This window comes from Syzygium oleosum, unplaced genomic scaffold (assembly GCF_021117445.2).
Source record: "Syzygium oleosum isolate NSW1041296 unplaced genomic scaffold, Sole_v2.1 Sole_v2.07, whole genome shotgun sequence".
NCBI lineage: Eukaryota > Viridiplantae > Streptophyta > Magnoliopsida > Myrtales > Myrtaceae > Syzygium > Syzygium oleosum.
Window position 1 is genome coordinate 10,939,350 of NW_026607491.1, and position 17,259 is coordinate 10,956,608.

Sequence of the window (17,259 nt, forward strand, 5' to 3'; positions counted from 1 at the left end):
CGGGTCGGTCGGAACCGACCCGAGTCAACGGATCCGACTCGGACGTTGACCCGGGTCGAATCTACTGATTCGGGCCGAATCCGACCCGAACTCACAGACCCGCGGGGAGAGGGGCGCCGGCGAAGCCAGAATTGGCCGACCGTCGGCTGACCCAGGCCAGCGCCGCCCCCAAATCGTCCGACTAGGACCGACTCTGGGCTGTGCCACTCACCTGAACCGCTGTCGGACCACCGTTCGCCGCCCGGCGATGGAACAAAAACCAGCCTGGTTGAGGCATTTCGTCGAACGCCTGGCGGGCGCGTGGAAAAACGGGGGATTCCGACCTCCTCCGGCGATCCGGTCGACTCCAGCGGCTTGGGTTCACCTTCGACGGCGATTAGGAGTCGGGACCGACGGCGGTATGGGCCGGGATTAGTGCGAAACGGCCGGCGCGAGTCCCGGCCCGACCATGCCAAAAAAACAGGGGAAAACAGAGGAGCTTCTCGGCCGGGGGGGCTCACCGGTCGACGGCGCGTCTGGGTGGCCTTCCGGCTGCTCCGTGGGCGACGGCGACGCTGCTGTTTCTCCTTCTTGCTCCGACGAACACTCGGTTTGCTCTCTCTCTCTCTCTCTGTTCTCTCTCTCTCTCTATTCTTTCTCTGTTCTCTCTCTCCGTTTCTCTCCAAAAATGGCCGACCGACTCCTCTCCGGCTCTTTCTCTGGTCTTTTATAGTCGCGGTACGAGCACGGCGGTCGCCGGAAGAGCTCTCAGTCTCTCTGTCTCGCTCAATCTCTTTCTTTCTCTCCCGGCTTCTCTATGCTCTGTTTCTTTCGTAAAACGGCCGACCGGCCCTCTCTCTCTCTCTCTGGCTATTTATAGCTGGTGACGACGGTGCCCCCCTGCTCCGTTACGTCTGCAATGACGACGGTCTGCACCAGCCTAGTCTGGCCCGTGACTTTCGCGGCCATCTAGGCCGGTGCAGAGCAGGGGGGAGCAGCTCTGTGAGGCGCAGAGAGGAACAGGGGGGAAGAGAGGGCGGAGGGGATAAGGAAGGCCGGGACAACGGGGAGGATGGGACTGGCAATTAATGCCAGTCCCGTCGGCGTGCTCACCCGGCTCTGCTCTGGCCAGATAGCGACGCCGAGGAGCAGCGCCGCCGTGCGTCACGCTGCCGTCGAGCATAGAGGCGAACAGGGGCGGCGAGAGCGACGGGGGGAAGAAGGAAGGAGGAGGGCCGGGCCGGGCTGGGCCTGGCCCAGCCCGGCGTGGGGAGAAGGAGAAAAGAAGAAGAAGGCGGGCCGGGCCCGCGTGGGGGAAAAAACGAAAAGGAAAAGGGCCGGGGCCCGTGCGGGGGGGAAAGAAAAAAAGAAAAAGAAAAGGGCCGAGTCGGCCCGGCCCGATTCGAAATTTTTTTTTTTAATTAATCTTCTCTAATAGACCCTATTAATGCAAAATGTGCCTAATTTCTATATGCAATGCATTTAAATTGAAATATTTTTATTTTAGGAATTAAAGAAAATTAACTCCTAAATTTTGTGCAATTAATTTTGGGCAAATTAAAAATAGGTGTCAACAATACTTTGGCCCATGGGCATTTTCGTCTTTTTCCTTTTTCTTTTTTTTTTCTTTTTTTCTCTCTTCCCTCCGTCAGCCATGGTGGAGGGAAGCCGGCGAGGGCTGCCTTCGCCGGCATCGGGTGAGGGTAGTTTAGGATTTTTTGTGTCACAAAAAAAGTTCAGGGTAAATTTATCACAAGTGGCATAGTTTGGGGTTTTTGGTGGTATTTTCCCTATTGAATAACACAATGAATGGCTGTCGGCCTAAATAAACAAGGGTTAATATCACGAAAAACTTAAAACCGGTACATATGTAACAAATTTATCTCAAACTAATTTTTTGACCACAAAAAATCCCAAATCGGTACACCCGTGATAATTTTTCATGGTATTAACCCAATAAACAATGAAAACCACAAAAGTAAATAGAAGTACCATTTAGCACGAGATAATCATACACCAAAAAAAAAAACAAATTAATTGGTTTTAAACTTAGGTTGAGTGAGGAAATTAGAAAGGTGCGTTTGATAAATTTTTTCGCTAGATGTATATGTTTTATTAAAACTTATGTTTGGCTATACATAAATGTTGAATACATATTATTTTGGTCAAATTACTTACAACAATAGGGCAAAAAAGCTAATTGGAGTGTGAAAATAGTCATGAATCAAACCTCTCATCTTTTCTTTTCTTTTTTTGGATATGTTCACTAGAAGTCCCAAAACTTATCACGAAAGTGCAATTGAGTCCTAAAACTCATAAAAATTACAATTTAGGACTCGATCGAATCAATTTGACAAGTTTTAAGACTTAATTACACTTTTTTCAAGTTTTATGACTCAAGTGTATTTTCATGACAAGTATTAGAATTTCTAGTAAAGCTATCCCTTTTTTCTTGTAAGAAAAACCTCTCATCAATGAAGAAGGTCTTTGTTCAATCTGATTTTTGGAAATTTCTACCATCGACACTTTAGAATCCCCCATGTGAATACCCTAATTTGACTTACCCACACCAAAACGGAAACAATAATTTTGATTTTTAGAAATTAAGGAAAGACTTACATGACATTAAAATAAGGAAAGATATGAAAAGAGATACCTTCCATTTAGTGTGATCTAATAGTAGGAAAAAGTAAATGATCTCCATTTATCGAATAGATGTTAAACGTAACAGTCGATAGGTATATCAGTTTAGGGTTATACTTTTCCGTTTGTCACAAATTTACCAATTTGTGATTTTTCGTTGTATTAATCCAATTTAACGGCGGTAAATTTGTCACGGGCGTACCAGTTTGGAGTTTTTGATTCTCAAAAAATTACTCTTGGGGTAAATTGTCACATGAGTACCAATTTAGGGTATTTGGTGGTATCAACCCTTATTAGAATTTGTGAACTAGCAGAATAGATTGGTACGGAAAAAATAAAAGAGAATAGATTGGTAGAACATGAACCTGTTTAAGATTTTCAGTTTCACATGAACTTGGATTTATCTGGGCTTGGAATTAAATTAAGCTCATATATCATTCAATAATCCATTTCTTAATTAATTTTAATTAATTAATTAGAGAGAGAGAGAGAGAGAGAGAGAGAGAGAGAGAGAGAGAGAGAGAGAGAGAATTAAGTTGGGTCTGCAAAGAGCGAGAACTCGGTGAGCCATTCCAGGACACGGATGGAAGAGGTTTGGGCCATCGAGGAGGTGGACTTCAACAACATCAAGGGGTTGTCGATGGACTGTTTCTTGCCTCCGGCTGATCTGAAGAAGGAGGAGGACGCGTGCGGGGTCATGCTGAGCTATGCTCGAGTCCCGTTCAATGTTTGGTCGAGCTCTACGAAGATGAGCGCTTCGAAAGTCGTTGCTTTGGACATCGACGACTTGTACGATATCGAAGGAGATGAAGAGCTGCAAATCGAACTTCGTTTAGTACTAGTAGTAACATTGGCAGATTGGGTACAAATGCAATTGTTGCTGGGGTCAACAAATGCGGATGCAGTGTGCTCATTATCTGCCTGATGCTGACAGCTGAGTTCACTAGCTCTCTGAGTGTGTCTTCCTGGAAGATATAAAAAAAGAGGAGAGATTTTCATGATTCCATAGAAGTAAGAGGTTGCCCAAATAAGGAATTCTACATGAACTGGGTGGTTCATTCAGGATTCGACATTCAGATTACTCGGTAGGTTCATTAGTGCAAGATGCCATGAGAACCTGTGAAGAAAATACGATATTTTGGGTAAATCGGGTGGTTCACTTAGGTTTTTTGACATTGAGGTTAGTTAGTAGTTCATACAGGCAATAGGCCATGTTCTCTGTTGTCAACTTAGATGAAATATCTGTGCTCTAAGCCGCTCTTTCGTCGCGCTTACCGAGTGAAGGCCGTCACGATTTGTAGTACGAAAGATCATTATTAAGGAAGATGCATTTTCTGACTGGTTAGCATTGGAAAACTGTTTGGCCAATGATCTTGAACTCCTGAAATGACCAAATCGACTTAGCAATGAGGCACGCCTCTCAATTTGTTCGGACCTTGCTGCCTGTTTTCAATGTCTGGTTGTATGCATGGAGTCTACAGACCAATGTCTCTTGCTTTGTGTCTCCCCCTAGCTTTGGACAGCTCTTTGTTCAATCTTTTGCATCCACGATTACAATTTTTTGTCTCTAAATACACGAACTGTTGTAAAGAGTTAACGGAAGTTTCTATCTTTTGCAGGTCGCAGAGCATTATGAGCGAGTGGTTGCAACTGACATAAGTGAGCCCGTGCTGAAGCAAGGGATTCCGCACCCTCGAGTTTAGTACCTACACACGCCGCCATCCTTGTCCTAAGACGAAACGGTGGCAATGGTCGGGGGCGAGGACTCGGTCGATTTAATTACGGTGGCTACTGCCATCCAGTGGTTCGATGTCCCAAAGTTCTACTCCATTGCCAAACGGGTCCTCCGCAAGCCTGGGGCCGTGATCGCTGTTTGGACTTACACCGACCTAATCGGAGTCAATCCCGAAGTGGAACAGGTGTCAAGACGTCTGCGCGAAGCCTGTAAGCTGTATTGGAAGCCGGGAGTGCAGTACGTGTTCGAAGAGTATCAGACCCTTCCGTTTCCGTTTGAGAGCGTGGGTTTTGGTTGTGAAGGACAACCCCTTCAGCTAGATATGCCGAGGGAAATGAGCTTTGAGACATTTTTGAGTTGGCAGAGGACCTCGTCAGCAATAGCGACGGCCAAGCAGAATGGCGTGGATCTGTTGACTGATGATGTTGTGAAAGAGTTTGAGACTGCTTGGGGCGGATCTGATTTGGTCAGGACTGTCAATTGCAAGGTTTTTATGCTCGCCGGAACCGTCAAGGCTTGAACGATCTTTGTTTCTCGGCGCTCTCGTCGGGAGCTCATTACTGATAAAATCTTCCTAGTAGCTACTTTAGCGCCATTTTGGTGAGGATAAATTAGTTCCAGAGTTGGGGAATATGCATCAGCAGCAGCATATACTTGCAGATGCTCCTCCTGAGAACAAACTCGTTGTAAGGCCAATTTCTCCTGCAATTGCAATGGCCTAATGTTTGGAATAATGACATGCAGTTTACTGCCAAGTGCCAAGTTGCCTTTCAAATGATCTTCGGGCATAAGATTTTCATGAAGTTTACCTTCTCATGTAGTAGTCTTAGAGAATAATGTACAAGCCAGGGGAAAGATGATTACAGCCACAGCCGTTCCAGCAACCCATGAACAAGTGATAGTCACAGAAACCAGGCACTTATCATAGGATGAAATTGAAAATTTCTTGAATTTTTTGCAGAAAATTGCAAAAAAAAAATACTGTAAGTAACCCGGGACTGGAACTTCAAATTAACCGGGTAGAGCTTGATTTCGAAAAGTCGGAATCAAGTATTAAACTGGCATGTTCAAGATTTCACAAGAAAGAGGAGTTCATGTTTCGTTCTGTCTTTATAAAAGTTTGGTTCGACAAAATTGCTCGGAATCACCCTTGGAATCGGTTTCAAGTGAATCCAGCGATTCCAAAGTTGGATAATGAAACCGACCTTCTCTAAGGCCGTTCCAAAGTTCCCAATTCTCAAAACCAGTTTACTCGAATCAGACCAGATTGACGGGGTCGAAACCTGACTAGTTCCAAGTAGAATCAGCTCCAAATGCTCGGCCTAGTTCTATGGTCAAGGAATTTTGGGTCATAACCAGTAATTTGCTTCCATATGAAGCTCATATCCCGAATTCGTCTCATTATCTCCTGGGTCAAAAAAAAAGTTAACGATCTTTTCGATGTGCCTGCAAAGCTGGTATCGTGGTCGTGCCTTCCATATCGCGCCTTCATTGGCATGATTTTCAAGTTTACTTGACTACCCGCATGTACGAGAACTACTTGGGTTCAAATCGCAAGACGATAAACAAGCACAGAGGCATGGAAAGAGGACTATCTGATAATACAAAAAATCTGTTCCTGTAGCGATCGCTGATCACCTTCTGAATCTCCATTGCGTCCAGTCCTTCGCGATAATCATGGCGAGGCACTAGATCATCGTCATTGGCTGCGCATTAATGCTAAATTGGTGGAATAGGTATCCTATAACTCTAGCAATCTTTTATTGATTCAATTATGTTGCACCAACACTGACATTGCAACTCAATTGTTTTTTGCCTACACTTTGTGGTTGTCCTTTCCCTCCTCGGGTGCTGCCTCCCCACATGAAACTCTCATTACGCACAAAGAAAGCAGTCACCTTGAGTTTGAGGGGGAAATTAGAGATATTTTAAATATTTCTTACAGATATTAGAATATTTCCTCTGATGTTAAGGGTTTTCTCTAGGATAATTTCTTTTGTTGGTAATATTTTGATAATTATGTTGAATATCCGTATCTCTCAATATTGCATGCATGTTGTACGGATGTTGCCCGTATGTTGCACGCATATTGCACATATATCTCTCTTTGCTTGAGATATTATTTTAGAATAGTAATCTAATAAAATATATAAATAACCTAATGTATTTTTCATTAATATACATATTGAAATATATACAAAAAATTGCACAACTTTATTTTCCATTTTATTCCTAACTTCACCCATTCAATTCAAGTAACGAATAAAGGCAAACACAATAATATGTCAATGGTGAGATCAACCATTGTTTGCCCCCTAAATACGCTTGATCTTGTCCTACTTAGCAAAACGATGCCCAATTAAGGACGGACAGGAAAGTAAATGCGTGTCTAGTTTGTATTGGAGCACAATTGTCATTAATTAGAACCATGAGATGAATCCCTATTTAAGGAGCGAAATCCTCACTCTTAAGCTGCCAAAGCTTAAAAATGGTCGATAAATTTGGGTATGAGATTCATAAATCCTAAGTGGTAGGCTAGCTCCACATACCAACAAACATATCCAGATACAAAATCATATCGTGCCTTTTTACATCCTGAGAATGCCAAAGGTTTATTTACTTCCCCATTTTGCTATGAGCCACAGCAAGAACATTACTACGACGACTGCTCCGCCCACGATAACCTTCATTTGGAGATTCTGAAACCACATCTTCCTACGCAGTTGCCTTCCTTTCCTTTGGAAAATGTTGGCCTGAAACAATGCGCATTTTTGTTCAGTGACGTGGAAACTACTTGATACCTCTCAATCAGCCCATCAGTAACTCCAAGAAAAGCTAGTTTACCTGGAACTACAGGTTCTCTGTTTTGTCAACCAGAAGTTCAATTCTCTCCCCACGATCCAACACCTAAAGTCCGTGACGAAAGAAGAAATAGTATGAAAATATGGCACGCATGTTGTACGGATGTTGCCCATATGTTCCACGCATGTTGCACATATATCTCCCTTTGATTGAGATATTATTTTAGAATCGTAATCTAATAAAATATATAAATAGGCTAATGTATTTTTCATTAATATACATATTGAAATATATACAAAAAATTTCACAACTTTATATTCCATTTTATTCCTAACTTCACCCATTCAATTCAAGTAACGAAGAAAGGCAAACACAATAATATGTCAATGGTGAGATAAACCATTGTTTGCCCCCTAAATACGCTTGATCTTGTCCTACTTGGCAAAACGTTGCCCAATTCAGGACGGACAGGAAAGTAAATGCGTGTCTAGTTTGTATTGGAGCACAATTGTCATTAATTAGAACCATGAGATGATCTCTATTTAAGGAGCGAAATCCTCACTCTTAAGCTGCAAAAGCTTAAAAATGGTCGATAAATTTGGGTATGAGATTCATAAATCCTAAGTGATAGGCTAGCTCCACTTACCAACAAACATATCCAGATACAAAATCATATCGTGCCTTTTCTTTTTACATCCTGAGAACGCCAAAGGTTTATTTACTTCCCCATTTTGCTATGAGCCACAGCAAGAATATTACTATGACGACTGCTCCGCCCACCATAACCTTCATTTGGAGATTCTAAAACCAAATCTTCCTACGCTGTTGCCTTGCTTGCCTTTGGAAAATGTTGGCCTGAACAATGCGCATTTTTGTTCAGTGACGTGGAAACTACTTGATACCTCTCAATCATCCCATCAGTAAGTCCAAGAAAAGCAAGTTTACCTGGAACTGCAGGTTCTCTGTTTTGTCAACTAGAAGTTTAATTCTCTCCCCACGGTCCAACACCTAAAGTCCGTGACGAAAGAAGAAATAGCATGAAAATATGACCCACCCAATGGTCCAATGAAAACACATAACCTTAGAAACACGTGCTATATTTTGCATGTGTACTTTGACAAGTAACAGGCAGTTTATTTCAAGCGTCCATACTGCAAGTTCTTTGTTTTGTCAATCAGAAGTTCAATTCTCTCCCCACGGTCCAACACCTAAAGTCCTTGACGAAAGAAGAAATAGCATGAAAATATGGCCCATTGGTCCAATGAAAACACATAACCTTAGAAACACGTGCTATATTTTGCATGTGTACTTTGACAAGTAAGATTTCAAGCGTCCATACATAGACAGTTCCCACAATAATATGTCATAAATTAATAATACAATGACGCCACAAAAGAATAGCGGGTCAGTCAACAATCGGATTTAAATACTACGCAATCGAGTTTTCTAGACAATCGCTATTATTATTCAACGAACAATGTCACTAATCTCAGTTTAATTCCATGTGGTCTTGGCGTGGCCTAGGATAATTTAAATTGCTTAGCCATAATGTCATCGCTAATCCAATGCAAGCTGACACCTATTCGTGACTCCATGTTAGGGCACGAGACCCTACTTAGACCCATGTGCACCACCCCCATAAGGGCTGATCTCTGAAGAAAAAAATTTGACCCCTTAATTAATTATTATATTTGCATTTAAACCCCACCCCCCAAAATAGAGATTTTCGCATATGAGCACTTTTATTTTCTCAGATTTTATTTTTGAAATTTTTTTATTGCGGCCATATACAATTTCCCATATAGAAAACTTCTCCAGGAAACCTTGTTCAAAGACCATTAAATTCTAATCAGTAATTATCAAGAAGGAAGGGAAATAATTCTTTGTTTCGCCCAGATGCATTATTAAATAATAGGAAAAATGTATAGATTAATCTCTTTCATCAATCCCTGGATGTGCTTATTTAAATTTTCAAGGCGGATAATTTACTCAATCTGACCAGATTTATTTTAACAACTTAATTATGTCATTGCCATTTTGACCGAGTAGGGTTGAATTCAATCCCCCGCAGTCAAGACATAGCTGGGGATCGAATCAGGTTAACAAACCGATCTACATCCTCCAATTGAATCAGGTCTTGCATATAGACTCAAGGGAAGGAAACCTACTCAAATTATAAATCTAACTCCAAAGTAGAAGGTATTTTTGTAATTTCTTGCTTGTTTGGGCGTCAAACCACAAGCCCTATTCGGATTTAAATTTTCTACTTAGAGCGGGTTTCCTTTGTGGATTCAAACTCAAAATATATTCTCATCACTAATTATATGTTTTGCAAGTTCCCGTTGTTTGGATTTATAACCAAAGACACAAACCGATCCAGACTGGTTGGTCATGCAGCCAAATACCGAAGTGTGGACAGCTAAATATATGCCAATGTTCTTGCTTTGAAACAATGATACGTTGAATTGCAATTACAAAGAATGTGGATGATTTCAATAATAGATGAGAACCAAAGACTAAGCCCTCTCTATCTTACCAAAAAGTTATCCTTGTTTTTCTTTGTTCCAAATTTGACTCTTGTTGACGGGGCTCACAGATAAGGAAAGACATACACCGTCCAGCCAAGAAGTAAACTCTTTGGTGCGGCAACCTAGGATAATTTTCTCCAATAAGAAAGAAATCGTTACGATGGATTAGTGCGGCCTTCAAGAAAAGAAATTTTAATCCGAATAAGGTAGTGATCCATTGGGATTCCTTTTCTTTTCTAATATACTTGGTTTAGCGAATTGATATACATCCTCCAATCGAATTAGGTCTTGTTCACAGGCTCAAACGAGAGACATAATTTAATAGTTTTAATGTAATTCCGCATAGAAAATAGTAGTACAAATTGGGATCGGGGTTACTCTATACAAATGTGAACTAGTTGAAGCCAAAAAAAATCTCAAGCATCCTCCTTTTCAAGTGTATGCTTTGGCCTAAGCAATAACCACACACCCTAACATGTCTTCATCACTTTATAGCCTTTTGATCATTCTGATGCTTTTCTCTGCTTGTGTTACTACCGGGAAGAGCTTAAATGGTCTCTATATTCCGAAGCTGGGCGTAATCCGCCGAACATTTATTCAAGATCCTACATGGGCAGTTCGAGCTTCCGTCCCATCAGAGGACTTCCAGACTTTCTTTTACAACCAAACCCTCGATCATTTTAATTACAGGCCAGAAAGTTACACTGCTTTCAAACAAAGATACGTGATCAATTCTAAATACTGGGGTGGCGCAAATGCAAGTGCCCCGATCTTCGTTTCTCTTGGTGGAGAAGGACCCATCGACGACGACATGACCGGTAATGGGTTCATGACGGATAATGCGGCTCAGTTTAGAGCGCTTTTGGTCTATGTAGAGGTAATAAAAATGCCCTATGCAATTTGCCTGGTTGTACCTTCTTTTTCCCTTATGTTTGGCGTGCCTATGTACATATTCTTGCAATTCACGAACGTAAAGTTGAAATCTTGCAGCATCGATTTTATGGTGAATCAATCCCGTACGGGTTGACACTCGACAAAGCATTAAGTGACGCTAGCACCCGCGGATATTTCAGCTCGGCGCAAGCTCTTGCCGATTATGCAGAAATCCTTGTATACCTGAAACAGAAATTGAATGCCAAACATTCTCCAATAATTGTCATTGGAGGATCATATGGGGGAAGTAAGTGAATATTTTTTCAGATATCAGCAATATGACTACAGCTGTAAATTGAAATTAAAGAAAATAGCCCACTACTTGCATCGAAGAGAACAATTCTAATGTGCGATTCCCATTGATACGTATATTTTATTTTCAGTGCTAGCTACATGGTTCCGATTGAAGTATCCTCATGTGGCGCTCGGAGCTTTGGCATCATCCGCTCCAATTCTCTACTTTCACGACATCATACGTCGGGACCCATACTTTTTAGTAGTCGCAAAAGATTTTTTGGTAATCTTATTTGCTCGATTTATACCTTTTTCCTTTAGCATGCATTTTCTGTAATCAAACCGGTCACTTGAATGATTGTTTGGGTAATTTTTCAGAAAACCAGTTCTTCTTGCCACTGAACCATAAGACTATCCTGGGAGGAAATTGATAGAGTTGCTTCTGAGCTTCATGGTCTCACGAAATTGAGCAGAACTTTCAAAACTTGCAGGTGCGGGATGATGGAATTGAGTTCATGCATCATATTGTATTTTGGGAACTTTTCAGTATGTTCTGTAGTGTAAGTAGTTCTTAGCAAATAAAAAGTTGTTAGATATATCTAATTGGAAACTTATAGCATACACTAAGGGTAAAAAAAACCTTTACAATAGCAGTTTATCCATTCTTGATTTGCATGTTTCAGCTTTCAACTCCCTCACTTACCATCAGATTTAGGGTGGATTAGACCGCGTGTGAAAAGGTTTATTTACACTGACAATTTATCCCACAATAGCATGAATTTTCGCTAAACCAAGTGAATGTGTCTAACATGATATAGGGATTTCAAGCTCTGATATTAGTTTAAAAAATATTAAAGGATATGCTTTATAGACGAATATACATCTAATTGCATATCTTTATCTTTTGTTAGACCATTAAAAAGCTCTTCACAGCTCAAGGACTACTTGATATCGCTCTACGTGGGTGCTGCTCAGTACAATGATCCCTCCACACGTCCAGTGAAAGTGGTATGCAATGCCATTGATGGAGCTTCTCCAAAAAATGACATTCTCGGGAAGATTTTCGCAGGCCTCGTCGCTTTGGCCCCAAATAGGACATGCTATGTCAATCCACCTTCTCGGCCATCTCAAAGTGATTTGGGTTGGGATTGGCAGGTGCACACTATTGTCCAATGTCATGAACAGATTTTAGTTTACCACTCTGTTGAAATTGACTCAAATTGATTATGAAAAAACAAAGCTAATTTCATACTCGAGTGACGAACGAACAACACCAAGATTCAGCATCATAGGTGTCTCATATTTCTGAGCAAAATCTGTGTGGTCTAACGGTCGAGCAGGAGTAGCTCGTGAATAGTTTGATTCATAAGTCCTAATTGGCTATACCTAATAGTAATGTCCTTAGTAGATCTAGTCATGAACCCAATTTCCAACTTTTTCCCCATAATTAGTGAATCTTCGAGTTTTGTATTGTACTAAGAAAATGGAGGTTGTTTGGCTTTGCAGATATGCAGCGAGATGGTGTTTCCTGCGGACAGCATCACCAACAATACTATGTTTCCACCAGAACACTTAGGCCTAAATGAGTTCGTTAGTGACTGCAAGAGAAAGTTCGGCGTTGCACCTCGGCCACACTGGGCCACTACTTATTACGGTGGTCATGTACGGTCACAAAAATAAAATCATATATACACTACACTCCATTAATTTTCTCTATATATGTGTACCAAACAACATATGACATGCTTTCGTTTCTTCATTGACTATGGAAAAGTGCAGGACATAAAACTTGTTTTGCACAGGTTCGCTAGCAACATTATTTTCTCCAACGGGCTTCAAGATCCTTATAGCAGGGGCGGGTAAGTGTAGCACCAAAACTTATATATTTCTATGAAAACATCATTGAATTGGATAAAATTTCAAAGTAATTCTTATATATCTTCCATTGTAGGGTTTTGAAGAATATTTCAAATTCTGTCGTTGCAGTCTACACGGCTAAAGGTATGTGTCGACTCGATCCGTGTCGAACCAAAGTCAAACGGAAGAAATTATCTTTCCATTTTCAGAATTATAGAAGTTGAAAACCAAGGTTGAGATTATAAGAAAATGGATTGTCACATATAATGCCGTAAAAATAATTTCTTACATGCAGGTTCTCATTGTTTGGACATAAGTCAAGCTACTGAAAAAGATCCTATCTGGTTGGTTAAGCAGCGGAAAACCGAGGTTGAGATTATAAGAAAATGGATTGCCACATATTATGCCGATCTTCGTGCTTTTGGAAAATAATTAATGAATATCACATGGGAATGTCATTGCATCGAATAATGTTAATAGTGTTGAGAATAAAGACCAGAGTTGTGTTCTTCGTCTATGGTCTTGAGAGAAGGGTGAACTGAGATATCAAAATCATTAAACATTGATGGATCTTATGTGGGCCGCCCATGTTGGGAAAGACCGATCCATGATCTATCATGCCAGCCCATCATCCATTGAGGGATTACTTGCGGATAAGGCGGTTACGGATAAAGTAGTAACTGCTAAGGGCAGTTTGAATTGAACTGGGAGATATTCAGAAGATACGTGATTGAGTATCTGAGAAAAATATTCTCTGAAGAACGTAGTTCTAAAAAAGTCTCCCAAAGTGCAAACAAAGTTCCGCTTCGCAGAGGAATCCGCCAAGAACTCTTAAGCCTGCAAGTGGTGCATTTAATCTGTGGCAAAAGAGGTATGTTCGTTCATGTAATATACTTCAAACGATCGGTGATTCAAGTATGAAAATGGGCACGTTTTTCCGCAAATTTTGTATTATGTTTAGGAATCTGTTTCCATCATTGGTATCAGAGCGATGTGTTCTTGTTTCCTGATCGTTTTATATGCTTATAACACGGAGTATTGGCCGGAATTCGTGAAACGGCGCCGACGAACGCTCGGGTACGAAAAACCGACACCCGGCCATACTGTTCGAGGTCGTTTCTCGATTTCCGTGTGTCAAAATTATTTTTTGAAAGTGTAGGGTCGTAGTGCTCGTCGAGACGAGCAAAATGACGGGTGGCACGCCGCAGGGGGAGGCCGGACGCGCCTCCACGCGCCGCCGCAAGCGGCGGCTGCGCCGGCACGTGCGTTGCACGTGCGCAACGGTTGCCGCGCACACATGCAACGCATGCGCCCTACGAGTGCGTCTGGCGTGGCTGACGTCACGCTGATGTCAGCCACGCCGGTTGATTTGGACCCGGCCCGGAAGCCCGATCCGACCCGTGACCCGACCCATGTGACCCGTTGACTTGACCCGGTCATCCGTTTGACCGTTGACCGTCGTTGACTACGTTGACCGTCGTTGACCGGCGTTGACTGCGTTGACCGTCGTTGACCATCGTTGACCGGCGTTGACCACCGAAAAAAAAAGAAAAAAAAAAGAAAAAAAAATTGCGTGGAAGCTTGAATTGGAGCGTTTTTTTTTTCGGTGGCAATATGTGCATATTGGAATGTCTATTGTGATGTTCAATGGATTATATGTTAATCCTTTATTGTTCTGCATTTGTTGCAGGAACAAAGGCGTACCATTGACACACACCGATAGTCGTGAGGATGGATGAACAAATGAATACTCTTGCGAAGTTAAAAGCTGATTTAGCTGCCTATCGGTGGGATGGATATCACATGGATATGCACATTATGAAGGTTAACAAGATAATACGGGATATCATCTCGAATGGATACCATATGTTGGATTCAGAAAAGATTGATGCCCTAAGAACCACTCTTCCGTATGAGTGGAAAATGCTGATTGATGATTTGTGGAAGGGTCCGGAGATAATATTTTTTGAGGATGGTGGATGGGATGACGGGGGTGATCCATGGATTCCAGAACACAAACAGTTTGCTGTGGATTTTCTAAAGGAATTCATAAGGATTGGGGCGAAGAATACGTCAACTCTTGGGATGAACTCATCCTGGCGCAAAATAAATGCGCCATGGGGAAAACCCAAGGGATTTCCGACGGTCTTTTCATGGCTACCCGATACGACCATCGATCTTTCAAAGGGTTTTGACAATGAAGTTTTTCTTAAGTCTTTTCCTAATTCTTAGGATAGTTAGGAATCGTTGACTTCTATGTTATTTTAGTTCGGTTTAAGATATCCTAGGTGAATATTTCTGTTCTCGTTGATGTTCATGTTTCTTTTCTATGCTAGTTTCGTTCCTAATGTAAATAGTACTTAGTGATTGAATGTTGATGGATATTTATTATTGTGAATAGTTTATGATACTATTTTATTATGATATCTGTCTTATTAGAATAAGGTGGTTGAGTGGGAGTTCTAAAAGTTTTAGTAACTTTAAAGAACGTAATTTTACCTTAATGATTACATTAACGGTAATTTCACATTAGGATTTTTTATGATGATTGGGAACATAGTGAACTTTCGAATCTAAAGCCTATGTGAAATTATTCATTAATATAATCAGTTTGTGTAAAATTGATGCATAAATAAGTGGCATTAATAATTCGTGCTTATATGTCCGAAATGTTCGAGATACCATGGCTTGACATCAAAGAATATAGTTCTTTGAACCGAACAAAGGAGAGAAGCTTAACGGTGATAATTATGAAATTTGGCATATGAAAATCCAATATGTCTTTGGAAGAGCAAGAGGCTCTTGAAGCTCTTAACCTGGTTATGGTAGAGCACGAAGACGGAAACACTTGCACAACATAAGAGAGATAAGGATGCATTTGCTTTGTATGGAAAAGGAAGAACTCCCTTGCTCGCATCACGTTCTTGAGTAGCATGGAAAATGATGTCATGCGAGAGTTTAGGCGTTTTGAAAATGCTAAGGAGATGTGGGAAGCATTGGCAGCAAGGTTTGGTCATACATCTGTAACCAAGCTTAGACAGCTCACTATAAGATTTGATTCTTATAAGAAGCCACATGGTCAGTCCATGAAACAACATTTAAGGAAAATGTCAAACATGATTAATGAGCTGAAGGATGCTGGCCATGTTCTGACTGATGAGCAGCAAGTGCAAGCAGTGATTCGTTCTTTGCCTCAAAGTTGGGAGCATATGAAGTTGCACCTAACTCACAATGAGAACATCAAAACCTTTGAAGATGCAATGCGCCACTTAGAGCTAGAGGAGGACCGCCTCCTGGCGGATAAGCCGGTAATTGACATTTACTATGCAGGTTCTAGCTCACAAGGGCCTTCGAGCTCTAAGCGCAAGCGTCCTGATTCGTTCAGAAGGTGGAGAGGTAAGAGAGCGAGTTCTTCGGGGAAGAAACCAAGAGATGAACAACACCAAAGGGGAAAGCGTCCTCATGAGAAAAAGATGTCAAGAGTGAAGTGCTACAACTGTAGCAAGAAAGGCCACTTTGCTCGCGATTGTCGTGAGCCAAAGAAGGTTAACTCATCTTGTATTATTGAGAACTTTGTTTATGTATCAAGTTCTATATTTCTATCTGAATCAAATCCTTTGTGGACTGTAGATTCGAGAGCAACAGACCATGTAGCGAAGGATAGAGAAGCCTTCGTAGAATTCCGACGAGTTCCAACGGGAACTAAATGGATTTATGTAGGGAACAACTCCAGAGCTGAGGTTAAAGGAATTGGCACCTGCTAGTTGATTATGCGTGGTGGACGCACTTTGTTCCTACATGATGTATTATATGCTCCGGAAATTCGTCGGAACTTAGTGTCTGTTTTAGTGTTGATTCAACTTGGTTTTAATTTGAACTTCCATAACAATGGTGTAGACTTGTATTTAGGTACGAGTTATTATGGTTGTGGTTATTTTCTAGATGGTTTTATTGTACTGGATATTGATTCAGTAAATGTCAATGTTTGTTATTCCCACTTCACGTCTTCTACTTCGTGTGATAATGATGTGAACGTATGGCATGCTAGGCTTGGCCATATAGGCCAACAACGAATGCAAAGATTAGCTAAAGAGGGCTTATTAGGCAATATTGAAAAAGTTGATTTGCCTATTTGCGAGCATTGCCTAGCCGGGAAAACAACAAGGAAACCATTCGGAAAGGGTACAAGAGCTGAATTTCCTTTGCAGTTAATCCATTCTGACATTTGTGGTCCAATGAATGTGAGGGCTAGACATGGGGCTGTTTATTTTATCACATTTATTGATGATTATACTCGATTCGGATATGTCTATTTGATTTCTCATAAATCTGAGGCTTTTAGTTGCTTCAAGATATTTATGAACTTGGTGGAAAATCAATTAGATAAGAAAATAAAAGTATTGAGATCCGATCGAGGTCGAGAATATCTATCTGATGAGTTCAGAAATTTGTGTGATGAAAAGGGAATAGAAAGACAGTTGTCTATTCCCTATACTCCTCGACAAAATGGTGTTGCGGAAAGGAGAAACAGAACCCTACTAGAAATGG

General features: G+C 41.3%; 1 protein-coding gene, 1 long non-coding RNA gene and 1 pseudogene across 2 annotated transcripts; 2 read left to right on the forward strand and 1 right to left on the reverse strand.

The window, feature by feature from the left end:
* The first annotated feature begins 3,454 nt into the window (after window positions 1–3,454).
* On the forward strand, window positions 3,455–5,132 carry LOC115670693 (uncharacterized). Its single transcript, XM_030592022.2, has one exon. It carries the CDS (start codon window positions 4,371–4,373, stop codon window positions 4,875–4,877), a length of 507 nt encoding a protein of 168 aa, XP_030447882.1. The 5' UTR covers window positions 3,455–4,370; the 3' UTR covers window positions 4,878–5,132.
* Window positions 5,133–7,902: 2,770 nt separating this feature from the next.
* Window positions 7,903–8,179, reverse strand: LOC130138664 (uncharacterized). Its single transcript, XR_008817003.1, has 2 exons — window positions 8,105–8,179; window positions 7,903–8,014 (listed from the first exon to the last, which is right to left on the reverse strand). It is a non-coding gene; the product is annotated as an uncharacterized LOC130138664 (long non-coding RNA).
* A 1,432-nt stretch (window positions 8,180–9,611) lies between these two features.
* LOC115671064 (uncharacterized) lies at window positions 9,612–13,143 on the forward strand (annotated as a pseudogene).
* Window positions 13,144–17,259: the final 4,116 nt, after the last annotated feature.